The sequence below is a fragment of the Lepidochelys kempii genome, chromosome 3 (genome assembly GCF_965140285.1).
Source record: "Lepidochelys kempii isolate rLepKem1 chromosome 3, rLepKem1.hap1, whole genome shotgun sequence".
In the NCBI taxonomy this organism is placed as follows: Eukaryota; Metazoa; Chordata; order Testudines; family Cheloniidae; genus Lepidochelys; species Lepidochelys kempii.
This window is the reverse complement of record NC_136382.1, coordinates 160,256,623-160,281,216: the sequence shown is the minus strand read 5'-3', so window position 1 is coordinate 160,281,216 and position 24,594 is coordinate 160,256,623. Positions and strand designations below refer to the sequence as shown.

General features: G+C 42.8%; 1 protein-coding gene across 13 annotated transcripts in view; it reads right to left on the bottom strand.

The window, feature by feature from the left end:
• Positions 1–15,651, bottom strand: part of WDR26 (WD repeat domain 26) — a 45,619-nt gene extending 29,968 nt beyond the window's left edge. For 9 of the 13 annotated variants that reach the window (XR_012158213.2, XR_012158214.2, XM_073338745.2 and 6 more), the window contains exons 1-6: positions 14,954–15,402; positions 12,992–13,091; positions 12,823–12,879; positions 4,133–4,269; positions 2,610–2,707; positions 1,451–1,607 (exon numbers count right to left, since the gene is read on the bottom strand). Coding sequence is in view for 11 of the 13 variants with exons in the window: in XM_073338745.2 (XP_073194846.2) it covers positions 1,451–1,607; positions 2,610–2,707; positions 4,133–4,269; positions 12,823–12,879; positions 12,992–13,091; positions 14,954–15,309 (905 nt within the window). In the remaining 2 variants the exon portion in view is untranslated. The other 4 variants (XM_073338750.2, XM_073338747.2, XM_073338756.2 and 1 more) reach the window with 3 other exon arrangements.
• Positions 15,652–24,594: the final 8,943 nt, after the last annotated feature.

Below are 24,594 nucleotides of genomic sequence, written 5' to 3'. Positions count from 1 at the left end.
AACGTTAAGAATCCTTTCTTAAGTACAAGGACCCCAATTCCTACATACATTAAAGAAAGCCTTCAAACCACTAGTTATTCCCCAGAATTGAAATGAAGTGAGATGGCCAAAAGTCCATAGAAGAAAGGAATTTAAGACGTTGTGGCAGTTAAAAGCACAAAAGTCTAAAGCCAAAACAATTACTTGAACATATAGTTATATTAAGATGGTCATTTAGATTCTAAATAAAAGTATTGAAAAGACTATTGAAATGGAAATCTTCAGTTTAAAAAATAGATACCAAATAGTCTAAAGCTAAAAATCCCATGTGGTTGGAGATATTGGCAATTTTTAGAGACAAACAGAATTACAGGGGAGTACTGAGAAGTTAGTAGCAGCTCTCTGTAGTAAGCATTTAATATGAAGAAAATCTTAATTATGAGCCAAAGAATTGAACTGCTACTCCAACCACCAAAAATATAAAACACCATCCCCTTTTCTTGTGCTACTTCAGTGTCCAGCAACTTGTGGCCTTACCCCCTAATTATACCTTTGAAATATCTACAAACTTTGTCCTTACATTCATGTCACTTCTGCTAGATCCCTGAGGAGCTTTAATTGTCTGAAGAAAAATACTCAAAACACAGCAACTGTTTCTCTGTGTGCATGATATACCACCATTGAGTTACTTCCTCCCTGGTGCCTGCACAAGTTTCACAACATTTTAAATTTCTAAGCAACACCAATGTTACTCTAGTTTTAAAAAATTCCTTTATTATCTAAACAATCAATGAGTTTGTGTACATGTGAAACTTGCACTCATATGTAAGAGTTAAGAAATGTGTGTGTTTTCTTATGAAACAAACGTTGCCAAATTTAAAAACATGTATGTGTGTGTTCTGTCTTACTCAGTTTGCATTACACATTTTTAGCTATGACCAAGAATTAGAGAGTGGAATGAATTGCATGTTCTTATTTAATTTCAACTTCTAAAATGTAATAGCATTCATTAATTAAAGGCTAAATCTGGAATATGACCTTGAACAGTAAACATAGATTTACCTTATGCATCCAAGAAGTTTGAAGACAAAGAATGGGTAGTAACAATTTGATAGCTATTAGACACTGACAGAATAATCAAACTTGCAGCCAATAAATTGCGAGTTTGTGCACCTAGATTAAGGCTAAATCCTCAATACATACACCCATCACATTAAACAGTAAATTTCATTCCCTTAAGGAGAAGTAGCCAGACATTAAGAAGCATCTTCATACATGTTCTGTAGTTTGTCTGCACAAACAGTTAAAGTTAGTCAGCTAAATGGACCTGGCTTTTCCCAGTGTACTCCAGCATGTTCTAATTTGAAACAAATGTACCTACATTTCAAAGGAACAATATTATGTAAGTGGATTGTATTATATATTTTTAAAAAATACCATCAATTTTAAAAGTTGAAAAAGAAATTCTTACCTACTACAAACATGGTCTATAAGCAGTGACACAGAATCTAGATTGTTATCTAGTTTGGTATTATGATATAGGCACCGGTCTCGTTGTAGCTCCACAGCTTGACGTAGCAGATTCTGTAAACGCCTTGGGGGAAGCATCACCGACGGTGGTAGGTATGCTTAAAAAAATTAAAAAAAAAAAAACAAACACAAACAAAGAAAAAATACCCACAAAAATTACAAATGCACATTTTATCTTTGAGATCTTTACTGAATAAAAACCCATAAAAAGCTCTAAATTAAAAAAATCCAACTGCTCAACTTGGTTTACAACTGTGTAACTGAGGACCCAAAGATGAACTCAGATTCACTGACGTTTTCAAACAGAACTACACTTTTTCAGCTCTCTGTTGCTTTTGATCAGCAAAAGTTTCATTTATACAAAGTAGACTGCTGCATGCTGATTTTACCAGTAACATCCTCAACTGTGAGAGTCTCCACTAGACCACCTTTTGTACTCACTATGAGGAATTCCCAATTAAAAGATAACACACTGTTAGTACTGCTATTAATGGAGCAGTAGAGTCCACCACATTACAGCAGTGCTTTCCAACCTCTTTTCATTTGCAGACTCCTCAAAAATTTCAAATGGGAGTGCAGACCCCTTCGGAAATCTTCGACCACCCCACCCCAAAGGTCAGCGGACCACAGGTTGAAAACTACTGTTTTATATGATAGACCCATAGAATTGAAATGAGATACCACATGCTCTAGGATCAGACAGTCTCCGAGTCAATATCAAGGGCAGCTGCAATACATCCAACATGTTGGCCTATCACAAGTGAGTGACATGGAAGAAGCAACCTGACAGAGCAGATAGCAGTGAAAACAATTCATATACTTTCTACATATAGCAGAGACACTGAGAACTGAAAGCTGTTATTACAAACAGCTAGAGACAGCATAAGATTGAGAGGCACAAGACCTAAGACCCACAAAAAAATCACTCAGTCATTCCCATTAACCAGAATTACCTTCCCCATAAAGCACCAGTCATTGATAGTAAGTGTAATTAGAATAAACTTTCCTCGAAAGTTATCCTATTAAATGGAATGTACTAGAAAAATATTTGGGGTGTATTTAGAAAAATCTATTTAAATGCTGAACATTAAACATCTTACTCTGGAGTTTGTCCAAGAGTTTAGATCTGGAAGCTGTTCCTTTTCCTTCCCATTCTGCTTTTGCACGCAAGTCTTCTGCATGACTACACATCAGATACCTGTTAAAACAAAGTGAATGAAAAATCCTATTATGGTCTAAACCTTTAAAATTTTTTTTTCAATTGTAAGGATGGTGTATATGGAGATGTTCCTGTTTACAATTCATATTTAAGTGGGGTGGGGTAGAGGGGGTTCTAAGAAGAGAGACCTCTGTTTGGGACCTCCCTCTCACATCAACTTATTACAGCCAGAATGTATTGATCTTTAGGACACACAAAACAGTCACTCCTGACCAACTTGCACTCAAGTGAAAGCTTGGACAAATGTATGAGGAGTCAAAGACTAGACTGGGGCAAATTGAAGGGAACAATGATGCTTTATTTTGTAAGCAATATATTTTGTTTTCCCCCCCATGCAGATTAACCCAAAAGCTTATGAATTTCAATACAAAAATCCCAACTCAGTGGACTCAGAAGTTTACATTAAGTTTGACTAGTCAATGATGGCACAAAATATACCTAGATGTAAACAAAATTGACTATGCTAACTGATCCCAGTGTGTTTGAGGTATACAGATGTGTTTCAAGCTGCATCATACTAAATTTCTGAATTTCTAGCATAATTGCATTGTCAACGCCGCCAACACTACCAGGCTCTGCAATTCGTCCTTGGGATGGTGACGATACAATGCATTAGTAAGATTTATTGTTGGAGTCCGGGTGATGGACAATAGACATTTGCTCTAGTTCTCTTTTGCTTTGTCACTAACTAGAAAGCTTTAAGGAGAGAAGGTACCAATACAAGGTAATGGATAAGAGACAAAACCGATCTTGTTTAGACTGGTCTTCAGGAGAGATGAAAAAAAGAAAGACTGTGCACATGTTGCACCCCCTCTCCCCACTCCAAAACAAAACAACACAACCACACACAACAAACAACCCAACCCCTACATCTACCAACTTGAGAATTATTCAGCTATAGGAAAAGAGACTGAACATGCTTCCTTTAAAGGACATAATTCCAGTCCTTATCAGTTTAGGTTCTGATACCATAAAGGCAGTATATATAAACACTTATTTTGGATGAATAAGGATATGATATGAATCACGATACAACAATACTGTCAGTATAATAAATTTCTTCCCCTTGCCATTTTAAATAGTAGTGATCACCAACAGCATAAATAATTCAGATTTTTAAAACAAAGTTAGTACTAAAGATTGAAGAAGGAGGGGAAGAGATAAGAGACCCTACTTCTGCAATGGAGTTTTCCCCACTGACTTCAACAGGAGTGGGCCAAAAAGGGAGAAGAGTGCTTCAGTTTTACCAAGACATTAATTTTACTTATTCCACATGATTCATGTGCACTTTTAATGTTATGAAGAGAGGGCTCAGGAAATATTGACCAGCACTTGTTTCCACAGAATTACACAATCCCTCAGGATATTCTGTAGAACTAATTGTCCAAGCTTAAACACCCTTACCCACTGAGGACATGAATGCGCTCTGTATTGTATTTCAGTGGTGTCAGTTCACAGCGTAGAACTTGAAGTGCCTCCAGGACCTTGCCATCCTCCAGATATTCCAGGTACTTCTGCTGTAACAGCAAGAACTTCATCCTCTGACATGACAGAAAGCAGCAGTCAGGGGAAAAAGGTTGAATGAAGTTTCAGAAAATGTTTGAGCCTAAACAGAACAATAGAAGCCATTCTACTATACCCTTCAGAAATACAGCTACATGTAATGTATCATTACTTCTGCCTGGTCTTTCAATATAATTGTGGTAACTACGTTAGAAGTGACCCAAAAAATTTTTTTCCACCTGCCTACTGGAGCTCTGAATATCTTCTTCTCCCTATTTTGAACCCATATCCCTTTCAGTCACTATCCTTCAAACCAGGATTACATGGGATTCCCTCAATCTCATGCCCAATCTTTAAAAAAAAAGTATGCTGCATGCTTGTACAAAGCATGACCAGTAGGTCAGCAAGTCAACCCCCTAACTGGTTTTACACAGATTATGTAGGAGCTCACCAAGGGATTCTCTTTATAGTTGTATAACATGCTGTAGCAACGTATTAACTCTGCAACTAGGCAAAACAAGGCACCGTGCAAATTAAACTTGTTTTCCATAAGTATTAACACTGCCATCTTCTTTTTACTGAAAGCGGAACGATATAGCTTCCCACATTTAGGGCTCACTTAGCGTATATTCACTCCTATCAGAATTCCAATGTGACCTTCACACATTTTCTCACATTTCTCATCAATAGTCATTATGTTAACTTTGTTAACATGTTCATGGACACAAAATGAAGGAACGCATTCAGTTACACATTTAAAATCTGGAGCCCCCAAAATTTCTTAACATGCTGATCCTTAAGATGAAAGTGAGACCGTTTAGTTGCTTCTACTTTATATAAGCACAGCCACTTGATGTATGCATCTTTTGCCTGTCTCCACTGCTGCTAGTGGCTATCGCCATGAGAAAAAACAAATCCCAGGCCTTCAACAAGTAATGGGGTAAGAGGAAAACCTGAGAATATCTAGAGTGAAACAAAATTAAATTTTTAATTAATAAATAAATAAAATAAATAGTGACTTACTATGCTTTCCCCATCTCTATAGAAACTGAATGAAGTGCAAGACAGATCATAAGTACACTTCAATATTTGATCATCGCCTTTCCCCATGTGAGTCCAGCAGACCCCAAAGACCATCAGCTTTTCAACACTACATGTATTTACTCATATTAGTGCATTATATAATTGAGCAAGGTGCTAGCCTCTTCAAATCAAGACACTTAAGAAATATAAAACATTTGTGATACCTTAACTTTACATGATTTACTGCATGTTGTTCATTTTTGCACTTCACCTTGGATAGAGTAGCTACACTGTTCTATTTGATCAGTTTCATTTAATTCTGTTTTTCCATACAATAGCTCAATGCTGAAATGTTCTGAGCTGCTAACAATAGAATATTTAAATAACTAGAACTTAATTGAAAGATATATAGAGTAATTTTTGTAAATTAAAAAAAATCCTAAGTTTTAAGACTAAAGGCTAAATTACTTGAGACTGTCTCTTGATTTGAGTTTTACTCAATTTAACATTTGACTGACTATGCAAGCAATATTTTAAAAGAACATTAGTTATCTCTCATTCATGTTGTTTCAGATATATAGTACAGTCATCACAATGGCATGGAGAAAGATACACTACTACAATGAGTCTCATAAAAATCTCATTCCTGCTATGCATTTGACTAGGTGAGAGATATAGATCTTAAATATTTTATCTAGTAGTGGTTTTGTCTGATGCTTTTTGAGGGAACTTAAAACATTTAGGTAAAATATTTGTTTTCCTTCAACTGGAATGCATTCCAGATTGATTATGAATACAGCCTATGACTACTACACTTCATTAAAACATTGAGTGCAACAGACCTTCTGTAACTCTTGAGAACAAACCACATGTATCAAGTTTTCATGTACATGAAAGAAAACTGCTGACTTATTGTATAGCTTTCAGAATTGTATGAAATTAGCTAGATATGCATCATCGGACAGATATTTGTAGCTAATTTCATACTATAGCATCTTAGTTTTCCAATACTCTGATGTCCTGTACCAGATAGGTGAGAACCCCCTTTATATTATTCTCTGTCAGTGCACAGATATTCAGTTTGTTTGCATTCGGCATGAAGAGGAGGCCCATTAGAAAACAGAGTATCTGTACAATTTTTACAGGTATAATGTTGCAGATTTTGGGGTGATGAGTCATTAGAAGTCAGCCTTCCCCTTTTAATACTTCCTATCCACTTATTAGGAAAGTGGAGGGGTTGGTTCCTCATGGTAGGTGATCACCACATACACTGAAGTTTGGTGGGGTTTTTTTTAAAACTTTGTTTTCTCAGTTCTTATCCAGAACTTCGTGTTGAATATTCTCCAATTCTCCCAGCATTATCTCAGACAATATTTTGTTTCCTATGTATCCATCCATTCACTTTTTCTTGGTTTCCCTTATCTGCATGGAGATAACTACTTCATCCAATCACTACCTCTACCCCTTTTTAGGACCATTATGCCAGGTAATGAAAGCCATTTCTGTGGAAGAAGAAAAGAGAAGAGAAAATAATAAATGTTTTTTTTGTTGTTGTGCCAATATCAGCAATTTCATGGAAATCCCTGTAAAAGCAAGGCAGAGGCACTGTCTCCATGACTCATTTTATCCATACTAGTACAAGAAGCATGTCAAAATTGACCAACGTTCAGCCTTTATATTGTGTATAGCAACCAAGGCAGAGTACTGTTGCCAAGACAGCTGAATATGTACATTCTCACAGTTGGTTCAGAGCATATTTTCCTTTTAAAAAGTCCTTTAAACCTTTCCTTTTAAACCTGATGTACAGCATTAAAGATGAATTGAGGAAGAAGTGTTGCATTCTGCTGTTTCTATGACATAATTAACACTAAAATTGGTTCAATGTTAAAGTGACCATACATAGAGAATTGCTAGGGTCTAAGCTTTGAACAGGGTTGAGCAAAATCAGGATTGAAAAATGTTACGTGGTTTAAGTATATATATTGTCAGTGCTTAAACTATAAAACGGGACGAAACTGGATGTTTTGTACTTTTTCTTAGTTTCCTAGTTATATAAAGATTCTATATAAAATATGAACTTCTTAGTGGTTTCTCTTAAAATACTCATCCAAGCTGAAAAAGCAAAGTCCAGGGCCCCATCAACATCCTTACTGTGAAAACCCTGCAAACCAGATAAGCAAATAGCCCATTCTAGAACTACAAGCAACACCATCTTTTGATATTCTGAATGTCCTCAAATTGAAATCAAGAAAATTGAAGTGTTTTGATCTGTGTTTGTGGTTTGAAGTCAATGGAATGTGTGTTCGTATATCATTTAGGAACCTTACTTTAGGCTTTTATTTTTGAAAAACTGACTTGCATATATAAAAAACGAATTCATAACAATTTTATTAGTATATTGAAAATCTAAATAACTTTTCATTGTTAACATCAAAGCAATTTTGTTTTGAAGTGACAATCACCACCACTAAGAGAGAAGTTTAATAAAAATATAATTTTAGCCTCCTAATGCTGCAACATTTATGTACATGCTTAGCATAAATAGTCCTGTTGAAGTCAATGAGAATATTTATGTGAGTAAAGTTATGTGTCTGGTTTGAAGAATCAGGGCCTTAACTTTCAATATTCTGTTTTTCCACCTATGGCAGTTTTGTAAAAATCAAATAAGATACTCTACTAAAAGTGGCACTTAACAATAGCACAATTTTTTCAAGCAAGTTTAACAAAACCTCAACCCAATTTAAATACCCCCCCCCAACAAAAAAAAAAAAGTCACTTGATTGATGTCAGCAAAGTAAGTTATTCCAAACTGGTCTGGATCTCTGCTCTCCTGTCCACAGGGAGGCTGTGCATGCCATTCCTGGGACAGAAACTCTTATCCTGTTGTTGAGTAGCCTCCTCTAGGCAATCCAGCAAAGCCATTGACTGAAACTAGAGGAAGCTGCATCTAGCAACTCTCTTTTAGGTAACCAGGTACAAGGCCTCTGAGTGAAAGCAAAAGGAAAACATGAGAGGATCCTGGAGTGTATCCCCTTCCAATAAGGAATCATTACATCTTTTAGGGCTTCTCTACACAGCAAATTACTCCTGATTAACCTCCATGTGTGGACACACTAATTCCACATGGAGTTAATAAGGAATAGTTAATCTGCTCTTAATTCACACCCTAGTTTATTCCAGATTAATTTTCATGTGTAGACAAGCCTTTAGCTGATACCATAGAGTTAGGAAACCTGAAAGCCCCCAGTTGGAATTCAAATGATCATTGAACATAACTGCAGGTAGAAGTGCTATTTCTCTTAAAAGTGTGATGCTCAAATTCACCTAGCTAGGATGAATACCATTATCTGACAGAATAACCCCAAATCAAGTGTAGACAAGTGAAATTTCACTTGGAAATTACAAGTGCACTGACTGAAATGCTGGCCTGGGCCAAAAACCAAAGTGGATATCCTTACATTTTTTGAAAATACCACCTAACACGGGGTGGGCAAACTTCTTGGCCTGAGGGCCACATCAGGTTTCAAAAATTGTATGGAGGGCCAGCTAAGGGAGGTTGTGCCTCCCTAAACAGCCAGACATGGCCCGGCCCCCCATCCTGCTTCTTGCCCCCTGATGGGCCCCCCCTTCCCTGATGGCCCCCCCAGAACCCCGACCCCTGACTGCCCCCCGCCGCCCCATCCAACCCCTCCTCCCATTCCTGACTGCCCCCCCCCCAGAACCCCTGCCCCCATCCAACCCCCCCGTTCCCCACCCCACCCCCATCCACACTCCCTAAGTACTCCCCCCAAACTCCCCTGTCCTCGATCCACCTCCCCGCCCCCTTATCACGCTGCCTGGAGGACCAGCGGTTGACGGAGCTACAGCTGCACCACCTGGCTGGAGTCAGCCACGCCACTGCACAGCACAGAGCACCAGATCTGCTGTACTGCCCCAGGAGCTGCAGGGGAGGGAAAACAGTGGGGGAGTGGCTGGGGGCTAGCCTCCCAGGCCAGGAGCTCAGCGGCCGGGCAGAAGGATCCCGTGCATAGGCACGACTCTGTGGGTGCTCCGGGGCTGGAGCACCCACAGAGAAAAATTGGTGGGTGCTCTGCACGCACTGGCAGCTCCCTGACCTGCTTCACCTCTGCCTCCCCCTTGAGCGCGCTGCCGTGTCCTGCTTCTCCCCCCTCCCTCCCAGCGCTTGTGCCGTGAAACAGCTGTTTCGCGCAGCAAGCACTGGGAGGGGGGAGGAGGAGAAGGAGGAATGCAGCATGCTCAGGGGAGAGGTCCAACAGGAGCAGGGAGGGGGCGGAGGGGCATGAGCACCCTCCAGCACCAACAAAAGTTGGCGCCTGTGGTCCCATGGGTCGTAGTTTGCCCACCTCTGACCTAACACCAGAAGAAAGTTTTGATTTTCATGTTTGGTCCACTACTCTGGATAAGGCTTTCTTCTGGCTCCTCACCCAATTGCATCCCCCATACTATGTGACACGAAGTATAGACATGGCTAGCCATATTACTCAACGGTAGTACAGGGCACAATTGCCTTTCAGTGGTGTTTACAAATTAACTAAGAGGGGAGGCTACTTTTCATTTTTAGCTCAGGCCAGATGCAGCAGCTGTTTAATGAACCCACAAGTTTAAACTTAGATCAGTAGTTTGTACCTTAATATGCAGCATTTATAGCACTTCCATCTGTGATCTCAAAGCACTTTATGCCCATGTTCACAGACAATTTAGAATATACATGCAGTACAACTCTATGTTCACATAGCTCATTTTTGATCAGAAGCTGTGAAAATTTTGATATCCAGATCACCCTTGACCAAGTCACAATAAAAGTAAGATTCCCTAGCCTATTAAAGCTTACAGCAAAATGTCAGTAAGATTGACTTTTTACATACACCCCCCCCCCCCGCCCACTCAACTTCAGATACATGTGGTTAAACTGCCAGGTTGAGATTCAGAAACCCAAACCCATATGATCTTGGTTCATAAAACACAAACAGCATTTCTTTCCCTAAAGGATATGGCGATTTACTGCACTTATTCTACTAAGTGCTGTTCAACATCAGCTGAATGAACACATTTTTTAAAATCTAAAATTATGATAAAGTTTGACTTAAAAACAGAAACCAGAAGATTGTCAATATAAAGTTGCCAAAGTGTGTACACATTGAATTGAGTTGTTTTACTTTTTTCATGATAGGGTGGAAACAGATTAAGTCCAGGCACTAGTAAGATTACTAGTGATTTAAAAAACAAAAAAACAAAAACCTGAATTATTTAACTCCCCCCACCACTAGGGCCATGAGTGGGAGAAAGATAACCCCACCCCTTAAAATAAATAGAAGTACCTACAACATCACTGAAAGTGCAAAACCCAGAGATTTAATCATCTTTTATTAGATCTGATTATGTTCTATAGATTGTCACAGCTTAGACTTTTTTTTTTTTGTAAAAAACAATTAAAAAAAATCAAGTGAGCTTTCCTTTTACAGTTGCTACTTATTGCTCTAAATTGGACTGAAATCTTGCAATAACCATAAAATAATCCAGACAAATATCTTCCAATCAACGTTAAAAAAAACTTGATAGGTCACCCCTATAAAAGTTTATTAATAGCTTTTTAAAAAAACTCAAATACTAAAACGTCTGACTCTAAAGATATGGATGATAAAACAGATAAAGTCCTATCCCCGTACCTTACATCTTTTATTTAAAAAAGTCTGCCACATGTACAGTAGTAAGAAAATAAATTAAAGTCAGTATTTGTTATTTTTTATTCATCAGACTCAGTTTAGATGAACAAAATACACTTTACAGCATCAACCTAGTTTAGAGAAGGTAGAGTCTGAAAACAAAATTCACATTTCTATGAGTTTTACTCATTTTCCCCAAGGTTAGGGCTGCTGATAATAGCTCATCTCAACTAATTAACCTCTCACAGTTTGTATGGCAACTTCCAACTTACTATATGTTGGATTCTATGCATCCAATGAAGTGGGCTGTAGCCCACGAAAGCTTATGCTCCAATAAATTTATTGGTCTCTAAGGTGCCACAAGTACTCCTGTTCTTCATACTTTGGATTCTCTAAAAGCAAATCGTCCTTGTTTTCCTCTTTTGTCAAGATTACCTATTGTACAAAAATCCTCATAGTTTGACAATTTTTTCATGCACTAGAATAGACAGCACCATTTTGAACGGAATCGCGAAAACGCATATCCCCAAAATGTAAATGTTATCAGAGTTCTAAATTCAATAGATGCTACACTTTTGGGTATGTAACAGGCTTCTGAATTCTCACTCCTCAGGAGACACTGAAAATGTACACATTATTTTGGTATACTCTGTTTGTATAGTCTGTCTTGACCCAGGTTTTTTTTCCTGCTGTCTTTTAAAAAGCTTGCCTTTCAATATTAGCCTGCAAAGCAAAATACAGGTACTAGAACTATAGCTTAATAGAAAAGACTTTGGAGGGGTTAAACTTTCACACAATTACAGAACAAGATGTAACTTCTTTCAGGCAGCCACTGATGTTTTGTTAAACATCTGTTTTTCCTACTTCACTTCCTGTTCTCTCTCTTCCCCTCCCCCACCAGGCAGGAAACTCTCCTCCTGACAACAAAATGAATCAGCTAGAAGTAAAAAGCTAAGCAGCCATCAGCTGATTCCTCACTGTGTACAGCCACAGGCACTTCAAAAAGCAGTGTTACTTTTTTCTCCGCAAATAATACTACAAAACTACACTGAATAGCTTATGTCCAATTAATTTCAGTAACATTTAACATAGTAAAAAAGATGTTTGAAGAAAGACTAGGGCTGTATGTAACCATTTTGATCCTGGGTCATAGAAATAAAACCAGAAACTCTTTGTATGTCAGAGTCCACAAAGTTATTGAAACCACATACATTAAAACCAAATAAGCTGTAACTCTGTCAAGTCACAGGATCGAAACCATAGCGTGAACAGAGTGAACACACATTACCAGACTGGTCTGCTTTAAAAATAATTTAAAAGAGGACAAAGCTCTACAAAAATTCCAAAGAGTGACACACACATATTTGTTCTTTAAAAGCTATCTAGAAAAGCAACAGTATTGTTCATTTTCTATAACAGCGACTATATTCCCATAACATTCTATTGCAGTATGCAAACTCCCACAGTACCTAGGTATTCTACATTGTATCTAAGCTTGGTTCTTTAAGAAAACATATAAAAATCAGCTATTTCAAACTCAGAAGCACTTTTCGAATTTCTCTAAAGTAACTGAATTAAACAAACAGTTTCAACTGAAGTTATCCAATGTATGGATTTTAAATTAGATATACAGGAGTACACAATTTGAATCCATGAAGAAAGACTTTAATAAATTTACACATTAAATGCATTGAGTATTGGTCTTAATATTTTTAGGCTCTCTCTCACATACTACAAAATGACAGGAGACCAAATTAGTATTGTGCTCGAGACTTCAAGCTGCTTACTAAAATAAATACATTAACTCTCAACTAGGTACAAAAAAAGTGTATTACTACAATTATTCCAAACTATATCTGAAACAATTCAAGATGTGTTTCTTACCACAATTGCGTGAGGAGAATGCACCAATGGCTTAAGTTCATTCAAGTCGTTCTCAGCCTGCAAAAATTGGTATAAAAAAGAAACATAAGCTTGAAGAACCATGAAATGCATTTAATATACTATACATTTAACAGTAGTTGTGCTGTCCTATATGCCTCACATACATTACCTTATCCCATTCTCCTTCCATTACATGATTGCGGAATTTGGTAGCAGAAGGATGTTCTAAACGACATCCTGACTCTTGCATGAGAAGATCAACAGTCTGGCTGCAGGAGAGATACAGTGTAAAAAAAAACTGACCAATTTTACCCTTAAAATGCACCACCCACTGCAATAAGCCTGCAATAGATAAAAACTGACTTTTTATGAAGCAAAAGAGTTATAACCAGATTCAGAAACACATGAACAGATAAGTATTCCAATCACTCAATTCACTTCAATAGACAGCTCTCTATCCACAAGAGTGGTTGATTGGTTTGAAAACTTGCATGAAGTGCCAAGATGGTCGTCTTTGACTAACTAATCGTCTCGGACAAGCATGTCTAGATAGAAATAAACCAGTTTTTAGCAGCAAGTTGTCTGCACAGAGGAAAATATAGGTTATAAACACTAGATGTGCCTCTATAACCCTCAGTAGAGAATGGGTATAAAGGGCTGCCACTGCTCTGTATTAACATGTCTGCAGAGATAGTCCTAGCCTTTGTTCATGTCAGGACTTTAAAAGGTTCGTTCCTTAAAATAAAAAATAAGCAAACCCACTAACTTGTAACCCTCCCCCTTTTGTGCTAAAAATAGCATATTTACTGTGGTGTAGCCTATAAACAGTCACAAGCTGTCTCCTGCTGTGGAGAATCTGCCTCCTATGTCAGTGGTGCATTTTATTTTATGTACTAAGTTCATTAGAATCAATCCAGCCCCACAACAGTTTGCCATCTCTCCTTTGGTACTTCCCTTGTAGCTTTATTTTCTGGGGCATCATCTATAGGAGCCCTCCGAAAATCTCAGTATCCACCTAGTTGCTATTATGTTTTATTTAGAAAAGGGGGAGAGGGGTGTTTATAAAATCCAGATGGTTCATCTCTCTGTATTTTTATTTCGCCTCCCTCCACTGCATACTCACCCAAAAATACTGCAGTGCTCTAAGCCACGGAAGAGCCAACCTATTTGTCATTTTAATTTTTTCACTCTATAGATAGCTTTTGAAAAAGCTATTAGACATATGGCCAAACCAAACCTACAAAAGCTTTCATCCAATTACACGAACACAGGCTCTGCAGTCAGAATCCTAAATACTGGTTTAATTCTTCGGTTGGTTTGTTTACAATTAACCACTGAGCTCTTAAGACTTTAACAAAACAAAAACCTCCAAGTGTCCAGGCTCCATTATGTTCACCAGATCACTTCGCCCCCACTACCACAATTGTATTGATCTGAGTTTAGTGGTATGTGATTGGGCTTTCATACTGTCATCTCTGGCAGAGGAAGCTCTACCTGTTCCCCACCACGGTTCAGACCGTCTGTCTCGAATGTACAAAGCTTGAATGGAAGAGCCTTAAAGACAGGCCCCTCACGTCATTATTTTCAACACATCAGGTCTGCCCCACAGTTCCCCTTCATATACACTTACTGATCTCTCTATACAATGGGATATCAAGCTGTGACAAGGTAGTATGTGGGAGAAGGCGGCCCCTTTCCTCCCCTCCACCGTCCAAATCTTACGTATGTGGGTCATAAACAGATTTGTTGGTCTGTCTCCCATGGGCACAAATGGTGCCCTAAAACAGAACAAGTCTCCCAGCACCATTCTTTTCCCCCGGCCCACTCCTGCACCAAGCCAGCCCCCTCCCCCACTTTTGACTCCTCTCTCCCTATCGATGTGCAATTCAGCTACATCAGCGCGGACCTACAGCAGGGGAGGGGCCCGGAGCCCCATTCCCACCCAGCCTCCCTCTGGTCCCTGTGGAGGAGGAGGAGGAGGAGGAGGCGGGGGGGGGTCCACATAGCACCGCTAGAGGCGAAGGGGAGGAAAACGGGGCCTCGCCGTGTGGGGCTCCCTTACCCCCACTAGCCCGCCGCCGTATGAGGGAGAAAGGGATCGGTCTCCCTTCTGAGAGGCGCGGGCACTTACTTGAGGCCCAGCCCGTGGAGGTGCTGCCCTATGAGCCGGATCACGTCCTCGTCGGACTGCGAGAGCCGCTTCTTCTTCTTCAGGGCGCTGCCGCCGCCTCCCCCCAGCTCCGCGGCGGCCGAGCCGGGGCCCCCGGCGGCCGGGACCCCGTTGTTGACGCTCAGGCCGCCGGGGCTGCTGCTGCTGCCGCCGCTGCTATTGGCCGCGGAGGGCAGCAGCCCGTTGGCGTGAGCCAGCTGCTCCCCGGCGGCCGAGCCCGACGAGGCCTCGCCGTTCTGGGCGCCCAAGCAGCCCAGCTCCGGGCCCGCCGGCCCCTGCGGCGGCGGCTGGCCTCCTCCTGCCCCGTTGGCCTGCATGGCGCTGCTGCCTCTGAGCGGGGCGGCAGGGGGGGCGAGCCCGGCGGAGAGCGAGGGGGACTGGGACGAGGTGAGGCCTGCTCTGCCCGCGGAAGCCCCGGGCTCGCCTGCTCCCTCCGCCGCCGCCGGGGAGGCCCGGGCTTTCTTCCGCGGGGGCGGGGAGGCTCCGCCGGTGTCCGAGTCGGAGGAGGAGGAAGCGGAGGCCAGAGTTTCCTCGCCGAGAGCGGCCGTGGTGGGAAGCCGGGGGGCGGGGGAGGCGAGGAAGGGAGGCGAGGGAAGGAGGAGCGGGGCCCTGTCCCCCCCGGGGTCCCGGAGGCAGCGCCGCCGCCCGCTCTGGGCTCCCTCTTGTTATTGCTGCCGCTGCCGCCGCCGCCGCCTGGAGCCCCCGCCCGGCCGCCCCAGGCGCCCGGCCTGCTCCGCGCCGCTGGGTTTGTCACTTCTCTGCCCAGCTGCAGCCTAATGGAGTCCGGGCCGGGACGTCACAGGAAATTCCTATACTGCCCCCTACACCCACTTCCGCCGCCCGGAGCCGGTGTGGAGCCTATGGGGTGGGGGGCCGAGAAGAGCGGGGCTTCACCCTGCTTGTGCAGCGGCAGGGGATGGGGGGAGAGCACAGACCCAGAGGGGGCTCTGCCACGCACCTGTCTAGCTGCCTCCCACCCAGCCCGGTGTGCCTACCTAGCATGTCTCTCTATACACACTGTGTACATGTGTCCTGATCTGTAATACATATGGACAGACTATATATAGGTGTATGCACATCTGTAGGCGAGTGTGTAAATACACACACACGTGTATATATACACACATACTTAGATATATAGATGATACACACACACATACACCCACACAAAGATAGATGGATAGATGACACACACACACCCCAACATCAAATGTGCTAAAAGAACATTATTAAGGTTGCCAAGTGATCACTGAAAAGTTGAATGCCAGAGTTAAAGTGAAACCCTAATTTGGCCCCCTTGTGCCTATGCATTAGGAGATCATCTTTAGTTACATGATCCCATAGTATTTTTTCCACAGAAGCCTACTGCAGTCAGTGCATAGTATAGACAGTTCTCACTTAATGAGCAACTAATCAATATTTTGTTTTCTCCTCATTGTTTAATAACATACTAGTCAAACCCTGCTCTCAATGCAGAATTATTAATTTTTCATGAACTTTATCATAGTGTTCACAAACCTCTATGAATTTATTTTCACAACATCCCTGTGAGGTGAGAGGATATTATTATCCCCATTTTACAGATGGGCTCCCGAGACACAGAGATAAAAGTAAAAAGTTCCCAGAAAGTTTGGATGCCAAACAGATACCTAGGATATAATTTGGCAGAGTACATATCATTACATAGCACTTTATGTGTTCAAAGCACAGTTCCATTAACTTCAATTGTAGCTGTGATTGCTCAGCAGTTTTGCAAATCTGGTCCCAGGAAATGAGGAGTATAAGAGTAGTGACCACATCTGAAAAAATTAGTTTCAAGTGACTTGTCTAGCAACACATAGGAATTCATTGCAGAGGCAGGGATGGACTCCAATTCTCCAGGGTGCATTCAGCTGCCATAACCACAATACTGTCCGTTCTGCAATCATCTGTCTCATCCACTCCATATCTATCACTCCATATCTATCATTTTCATGTGCAGGTGGTGGAATCCCCTTGGTGTGGCAGAGGATGTCCCGGCTGGTACCAGCAGACTTAGAGATCTCCTGGACTACGATCAAAGGGACTGGGTAGACCTGCGGCACTTGATCAGCACATGAGGCTGTCCACCCTGCATGTCTCCTGTTGTGTGCTCCAGGAGGTGAGGGCAGCCTTGTCTCCTGCTTCTCCAACTTTCCTTGAGCAGGTGCTGCAGGAGGGTGCTCCCTGACTATTCCTCACGCTGGCCCTCTGGATCTTGTCATCCTGCCTTGTGAGTCTCCCTGCTGTCCCTGACATGCCACCTGAGCTGGCTGCACAACATCCAACTGATCCACCTCTGAACCATGACTGGAAAAGATCTGTATGCACTCACCATTCATACTATTCACTTCCTCACCCCCGTGTTCCACACCGACACCAGGTGGCGGGACCTGCTGCCACTGGAAGAGGGCAAGGAACCCTGGTGGGCCAGTCTGTGCTCCACTCTGGTTTCACTTCCCACCAGGGATATTAGTTGGTGGCTCCTCTGAGCCATGAGCACAGGCGTGTACCTGACGTGGTTCATGCACTCCTCTGATACATATCCTTCCTGTGATGAGAGGGAGACACTAGTACACATCTACGTAGGGTATATCAGGTGGCAGCCCTTCTTCTGGCTCCTCCAGAACCTCTTACTAAGGTTATAGCTGCATTTGCCCCTGCTTTTCCTGATCTGTGCACCCCTCCTCGTCCATCTTCTCCTGGCTTTGGCAAAGATGGCCATCCATCACACCAGAAGAAGGAAGTTGGATGGGGGGTACTCTGTGACTGTGGAGTCTATTTCCATTCCCTTTTTCAATCATATCTGGGTAGAGTTCCTACCCAGGTGGTGTCTACAAATTCCTTAGACACCTTTGAGGAGTGATGGGCACTGTCCGGGGTTCTCTGCTCTGTGTCCCCCTCTGGCTGCCTTATTTTTAACCTTTGACTTAATAACTTTAACCCTTAACCTGTTTCTGTTTTCTCTTTCATTGTCCCAAGTACTCAACTGTGACTCGGGCTTAGTGGTTCCTCCCACTTAGTTGAGGGGGTGGGCCTTAACTTTTGGGCAGGCCTAGATCTGCCTGTCCCAGTGCTAATACATCTGTCAGAGGCACATCTTCATATGTAGGTGGTGGAGTACCCCTTGGTGTGCTTGAAGATAGTCCTGGGTAGTACCACCAGAATCAGAGACCCCTGGACTACAATTAGAGGGATTGGGTGGACCCCGTGGTGCTTGGCCGGTGGACCCCGTGGTGCTTGGCCAGTGCATGAGCTTGACTACCCTGTGCATCCACCATTTTGTGCTCCAGGAGAGGAAAGCTTTTGTCACCTATCTTGAGTGGTCCTGTGTGACAGTATTCACATAAACTGTGACTGTATAGATCATCATTGCAGCCACTGTTATATATTTGCAGCAAATATTCTACAAAGGTTGCCATGTGAGGTGTCTATAAAAAGGTTATGATTTGCTGGTTGTGATTATGATATCTGTATTCATGTATCAATTTTGTAGTTGAAGTTATAAATATTGGCTATGTACTTGTATCTCAGTGTGTTTGATTCCAAGTAGCCTCATTTAAGCAGTTGGTCAGCTTCTTGAGAAAGGACTATTCTCAGTAAGTGCCCAATCAAGAAACACTTAACTGACAATGGACTTTGGGGGATGCCAATCCACATCTGAGCTTTCCTGGGAACATTCAAACTAACATGTAAACAGTGGTGTCGGCCTGAGTCATGCATGGACATGTGACTTGCCCATGACTCCAAACTCCATCTTGCTGCTGTGAATTCCACAGTAAGAACAAAGGGGTATCCTTCCACCTGGCAGAGAATATAAAAGACCCTGGAAACCCATCCATTTTATCTTCAGTCCTGCTTCTTACTTCTGGAGGAACCTTGCTACAAACTGAAGCTCTGAACAAAGGACTGAATGACCCATCCCAGCTGTGGATGTACTCCAGAAACTTGATTTGAACCTGCAGTTTATCCCATCACTACTACAAGCCTAAATCAAGAACTTTACCATTATTGTATGTAATTGATTCCATTTAACCAGTTTTAGCTCTCATCTGTGTTTCTTTCTTTTTATGAATAAACCTTTAGATTTTAGATTCTAAAGGATTGGCAACAGTGTGATTTGTGAGTAAGATCTGACTTGTATATTGACCTGGGTCTGGGGCTTGGTCCTTTGGGATCAGGAGAATCTCTTTTTTCTTTTACTGGGGAATTGGTTTTCATAACCATTCGTCCCTATAACAAGTGGCACTGGTGGTAATACTGGGAAACTGGAGTGTCTAAGGGAATTGCTTGTATGACTTATGGTTAGCCAGTGGGGTGAAACCAAAGTCCTCTCTGTTTGGCTGGTGTGGTGTGCCTGAGAGGTGGAAAACCACCAGTTTGGGTCTGACTGCGCTGCTCTAAGCAATTTGTCCTGAATTGATACTCTCAGTTGTGTCCCACCAGAGGCAGCATCGTTACATCCTGCTGGAGGGCACTTCCTGCCAACTCCTCAACCTCAGCCCTCCAGTTCTCATCATCAGGCCTCTGCCCTGTGATTTCCTCTCTCCCCCACCCCGGATACCTCTAGTGCACCACCTAAGCTGGCTGAGCACCATCCAGCAGGCCCTTCTCCAAACCATGCCCCAAGAACATCTCTACATGCATGTGCTTCATACCATCCACTTCCTTGCCCTCATGTCCCACCCCAACACAAAAGTGGTGGGACCTGCTGTCACTTGCGGAGGGTGGAGAGCCCCAGTACACCATCCGGACCCACGATCCACTGGGGATCTCAGTTGGCAGCTCCTTCACGGACACATGAACATGGGCATATGTTTGGCACAGTTTACAGAGTCCCCTGACACCTGTCCTTTATGTGGCAAGATGTGACACACATCTACATAGAAAGTGTAAGCTGCTGCCCCTCTTTCAGGTACTCCAGAACCTCCTGATGAGACCCACTCATCTCAGTACCTTCAATAGGTTTAAGAGGGCACTGAGTCCATGTGACATGGTATACCAGACCCTCTGAGGCCCCCTGCTGGAGATCTTGTGACCCTGCCACACCCTGCCCCAAAAAAGGGCAGTGGAGAGGGTCCTCCAAACTGCCTACAGTGGCTGTGTGGGACACAGCCAATCAGGCCCAGCAGCCTAGTATAACAAAAGCTGCAGGGCCAGAGCAGGGTGTTCAGTGCCTTGCTGCAGCTGTATGAGTGTGGGTGTCTGATAGAGCAGTGCTGCTAGAAACCAGGGAGAGTGAGAAAGAGCCCTGAGCTGGTTGCTGGGACTCTAGTAGGAGAAGGCCCTGAGGTAAGGGTGAAGATGGTTTGGGGCCATGGAGAAGTGGCCCTGGGAATTTGAGAAGCCATGTGATATAGTTAAAGGTACATAGCAGATGGCTGTGATCTACAGGGTCCCTGGGCTGGGACCTGGAGTAGTGGGCTGGCCTGGGCCACCCCTACCCCCCATTAGTCACTGGGGGGAAGTGGCCTGGGTATTGAGGCTCCCCAAAGGGGGAACTGAACTCCAGTGGCACAGCTGGAGAGCTATAGCCAGGAAGCCCCAAGAGAGTGAAGACACTGTCTCCAGGGAGGGAGCCTGGGGGCACTGCTCTATCCCAGAGTAGGGACAATCTGAGAGGGTGTGCACAAGAAGTGAGTGCACCCTATTACAGTCCAATACATCTGAACTGATTGCCTGCTGCCCACTTGGGCTTAAGGAAAGGTACCTGGGCCTTATAAAGGGGGAGACAGCTGCATTTGGTTGTTGACAGGTGCTGCGGGGAATAAGAAGGCTTCTGCAAGGCTGTAAGTTAGCAGAGAAGGCTGAACTTCAGGCAAGAAGTGTTGGGAGAGCAGGAAGACAGACCCTCAGAGAGGAGGGTCTCTGCCCAACTTGAGACTATGTAAAAGTAATGAATGTGAAGAGGACAGACCTTTAGTGAGGAAGGACTGGGCTTAGCTGAAATTTGGATGAAGAGTTTGAAAGTTTGAGTTTTTTATTTTAAAAATCTTTTCCAGGGCTTAATAAATTGGATCCCAGAAGGGGAAAGTTTTGAATGTCTAGAATGTGGCCTTTTTAAGGGTCCTGGGTGGGGTGGATGGAAAGAGGCAGTTTTCAGCAGAGCCATGGACACTGCAAGATAGGTGTGCCCTTTGACATCTTCCTACTTCTGGAACAAATGATGGCTGCAGGTGATGGTCTCCTTTACTACACAGGTTTCAGAGTAACAGCCGTGTTAGTCTACCCCCCCCCCCCCAGATGTTCTGGTTTAACTTGGATTTAAACTTGGAGAGTGGTCAGTTTGGATGAGCTATTACCAGCAGGAGAGTGAGTTTGTGTGTGTATGGGGGTGGGGGGGTGAGAGAACCTGGATTTGTGCAGGAAATGGCCCAACTTGATTATCATGCACATTGTGTAGAGAGTTGTCACTTTGGATGGGCTATCACCAGCAGGAGAGTGAATTTGTGTGCGGGGGTGGAGGGTGAGAAAACCTGGATTTGTGCTGGAAATGGCCCAACTTGATGATCACTTTAGATAAGCTATTACCAGCAGGAGAGTGGGGTGGGAGGAGGTATTGTTTTTTATTCTCTGTGTGTATATAAAGTCTGCTGCAGTTTCCACGGTATGCATCCGATGAAGTGAGCTGTAGCTCACGAAAGCTCATGCTCAAATAAATTGGTTAGTCTCTAAGGTGCCACAAGTACTCCTTTTCTCTTTACTACACAGTGCTGATTCATTCCCAAAGCAGTTCCAGCCTGTTCACTGAATGAACCAGGTGTTCTGTAGAAAAGACAGAATGTGATCATGTAATTAAAACTGTATCTTAGTGCATATGCACCAAAGGACTGAATTAATGTTGCATGGACAACCTTAAGTCCTCCATTTCTTAACTTTTGAGTGCTTGACTTTATTAAGATTGCAATGTTCTTAACATGGTTATTTTGACTGTAACTTTCAAAAAAGAAAACTTTTAAAAAATCCATTATGGGTCATCCGTGGGGTTGGGACTTCTAAATCTACTGCAGACATCTGCCACTTCAGCTAATGGACAACTGATAGCAGTGGTAGGTTGTTATCCTCTGTCAGTGATGGACAACCTGTGGCCCGTGGGCCACACGTAGCCTGTCAGGGTAATCCGCTAGTGGGCTGCGAGACAGCTTGTTTACATTGACCGTCCACAGGCACAGCCGCCTGCAGCTCCCAGTGGTCGCAGTTTGCCGTTCCTGGCCAATGGGAGCCGCGGGAAGCTGTGCAGGCCACAGGGATGTCTAGAGACTTGCTAGAAATGCAATAGTTTTTCAAAGATTTATAACTTGGCCACACTTGGGTGGATTTTCACAGAAATACAAGAGACATATCCTTGACACACAGGCCATCGCCACCCTGCTAAACTTAAGTTCTGCTCCAAAACATAGGGGCACTATACCATCTCAGAGAAAAGGTTGCTAGTGTGTGTGTTAAACTGGCAAACCAATGTATTTTTTTACTAGCCTTGTTCTCAGAAATGACAAAAATGTCAGCATGAGGCAAACCCCTGTCATGGTAAATTTCAGCTTAAGCAGTTCAGCTTTGGTAAAATGATAAGCAATTGAAAACAGGGTCTTATAATGGCAAGTATTGGGCAATCTTCATAGGCTGTGCAACCAATCCTACCTGTAATGTGTGTTTCTGTGCATTGGTATATAAGTAGTGTATATAAATACCAAATACATATTAAATATAGACTATATATTGTATATAAATTGTGTGTGCATGCACACATATATCTTTATTACACAGATATTACAGGAGTTGGCCATAGTCTGAATAAAAGCTGTATGGCAAGAAACCTTGCACTCATGCAGAGCTGTATTGACTTTCAGTAGGGCTCTGCATGTATGCAAGATTGAGTTACACTCAGAGGCTCCAAACCTGAAATCAGATCAGTGTATCTCTCTCTGTTCTCCACTGCCTCGTATCACTTGTGCGGAGTATAATTCACTGATCAGAATTCTCCACTTGCTTACACCAGTCAGCATTTTAAATCCACATTACACAGGTGAAAATCACACAAGACAGTAGAGAATCAGGATTATAATGACATGGTTGCATCACAACTTCATTTAAAGATTTGACTTTTGTAAGTCTACTAAAATTGACATGCTTAGTCAGATTCCTGAGGCACATCAAATTTCAAAGGAGGGAGCATGGTGGGGATAGTGACCCAAATTTTGGGTCATTTGAGACTTTTTTTTTAAAAACTGAGATAGAGATCAAAGTATTGCTGTGATGCAGGTGAAAATGGACTCAGTCAATTTTTACCAAGGTAGTACATGCCATTCTCTTAATCTTGGGGGACCCAAATTGTGAATGGGTAATTAAGAAAATGTTCACTTCTTCACTTGAATAGACGTGCAGTCTGGATGGATTACAGTGCACATTGCCAATAAAGAATAAATCTGAAAGGGTTCCTGTGCAGCCACTTTATGCATGCTGGAGTAGTTCGAGGGAATGTGCTGATGCCATTGCCCCCGGTGAACACCCTGCCACTAGTTCAAACCTCTGTACACCTGTGCAATAAAAATTGAATAACTCATGTTGCTTACTACAAGTTGCCTCTTATGTTAATGTGTTCTGTTTTTTATTCAGAGGTTCACTGTGAACACAGAACAGTCAGCAGCTGGTCTAAACAAAATTTTTTATTCTATTAGGTGGGAAGGAGCTGGAGCCAGAGGACTTTGTGTGGTTGGTGGGTGGGAGGGAGGGGGACAAGTAAGAGGGTCAGATAGGGATTGCAGCTGTGGAGGGGGCAAGAAATAAGGGTAGGTGGTAGGCAAGACTTAGATTTCCTGTTTGAGGAGGAAATCTGTGTATTTTGCTAGACCCTGGGGAACAGAAGGTAGCAAGTGGCTATTTCCTGATCTCCGAGCAGATCAATGTGGTGGTTTCTAAGACTTGTATTGTAGAGGCTTGTAACTGACTGCACAGGGACCCCTTTCCACTGAAGGAAAAGACATTGGCAACCCTGGAGTGCACGTGTGTGGATTTTGGGAGATTGCTGGATTACTAGGTTGTAGAAGTTTGCAGGAGAGCAAGGAATACACCATGACATGGGGATTGCTGACTATAGGCTCATTTGGGTGGAGAGATGACCTGCCTTGGCATCATGTTTTGCCCACTCTGCAATGTTTAATGAGTGACTCGAGTTTGTGATCTACTGGACATTGTGATGATTCACTTGGGGAGAAATTATCTGGGCCTTATTCCTGGTGGTGGGCCATAAGCACAGACTGGTGGGATCAAGTCATCATGCAGACATGGGATGAGCAGCAGTGGCTCCAGAACTTTCACAAGAAGAAGCAGATGTTCCTGGAGACTTGTGAGCAGCTTGCCTCAACCCTCTAGCATCAGCATATACACATGAGGGAGGCCAGGCTGCTACAGAAGCAGGCTGCTAGAGCTATCTGGAAGCTGGCTTATGCCAGACCATCACAGGTCCCTAGAGATGCAGTTTGGTGTTGGCAAGTCCACTGTTGGGATCGTGATGGTGGAAGTTTGTGAGGCAATCGGGACTGATGTACCCAAAGGCAGTGAGCATAAACAATGTCTTGAAATAATAT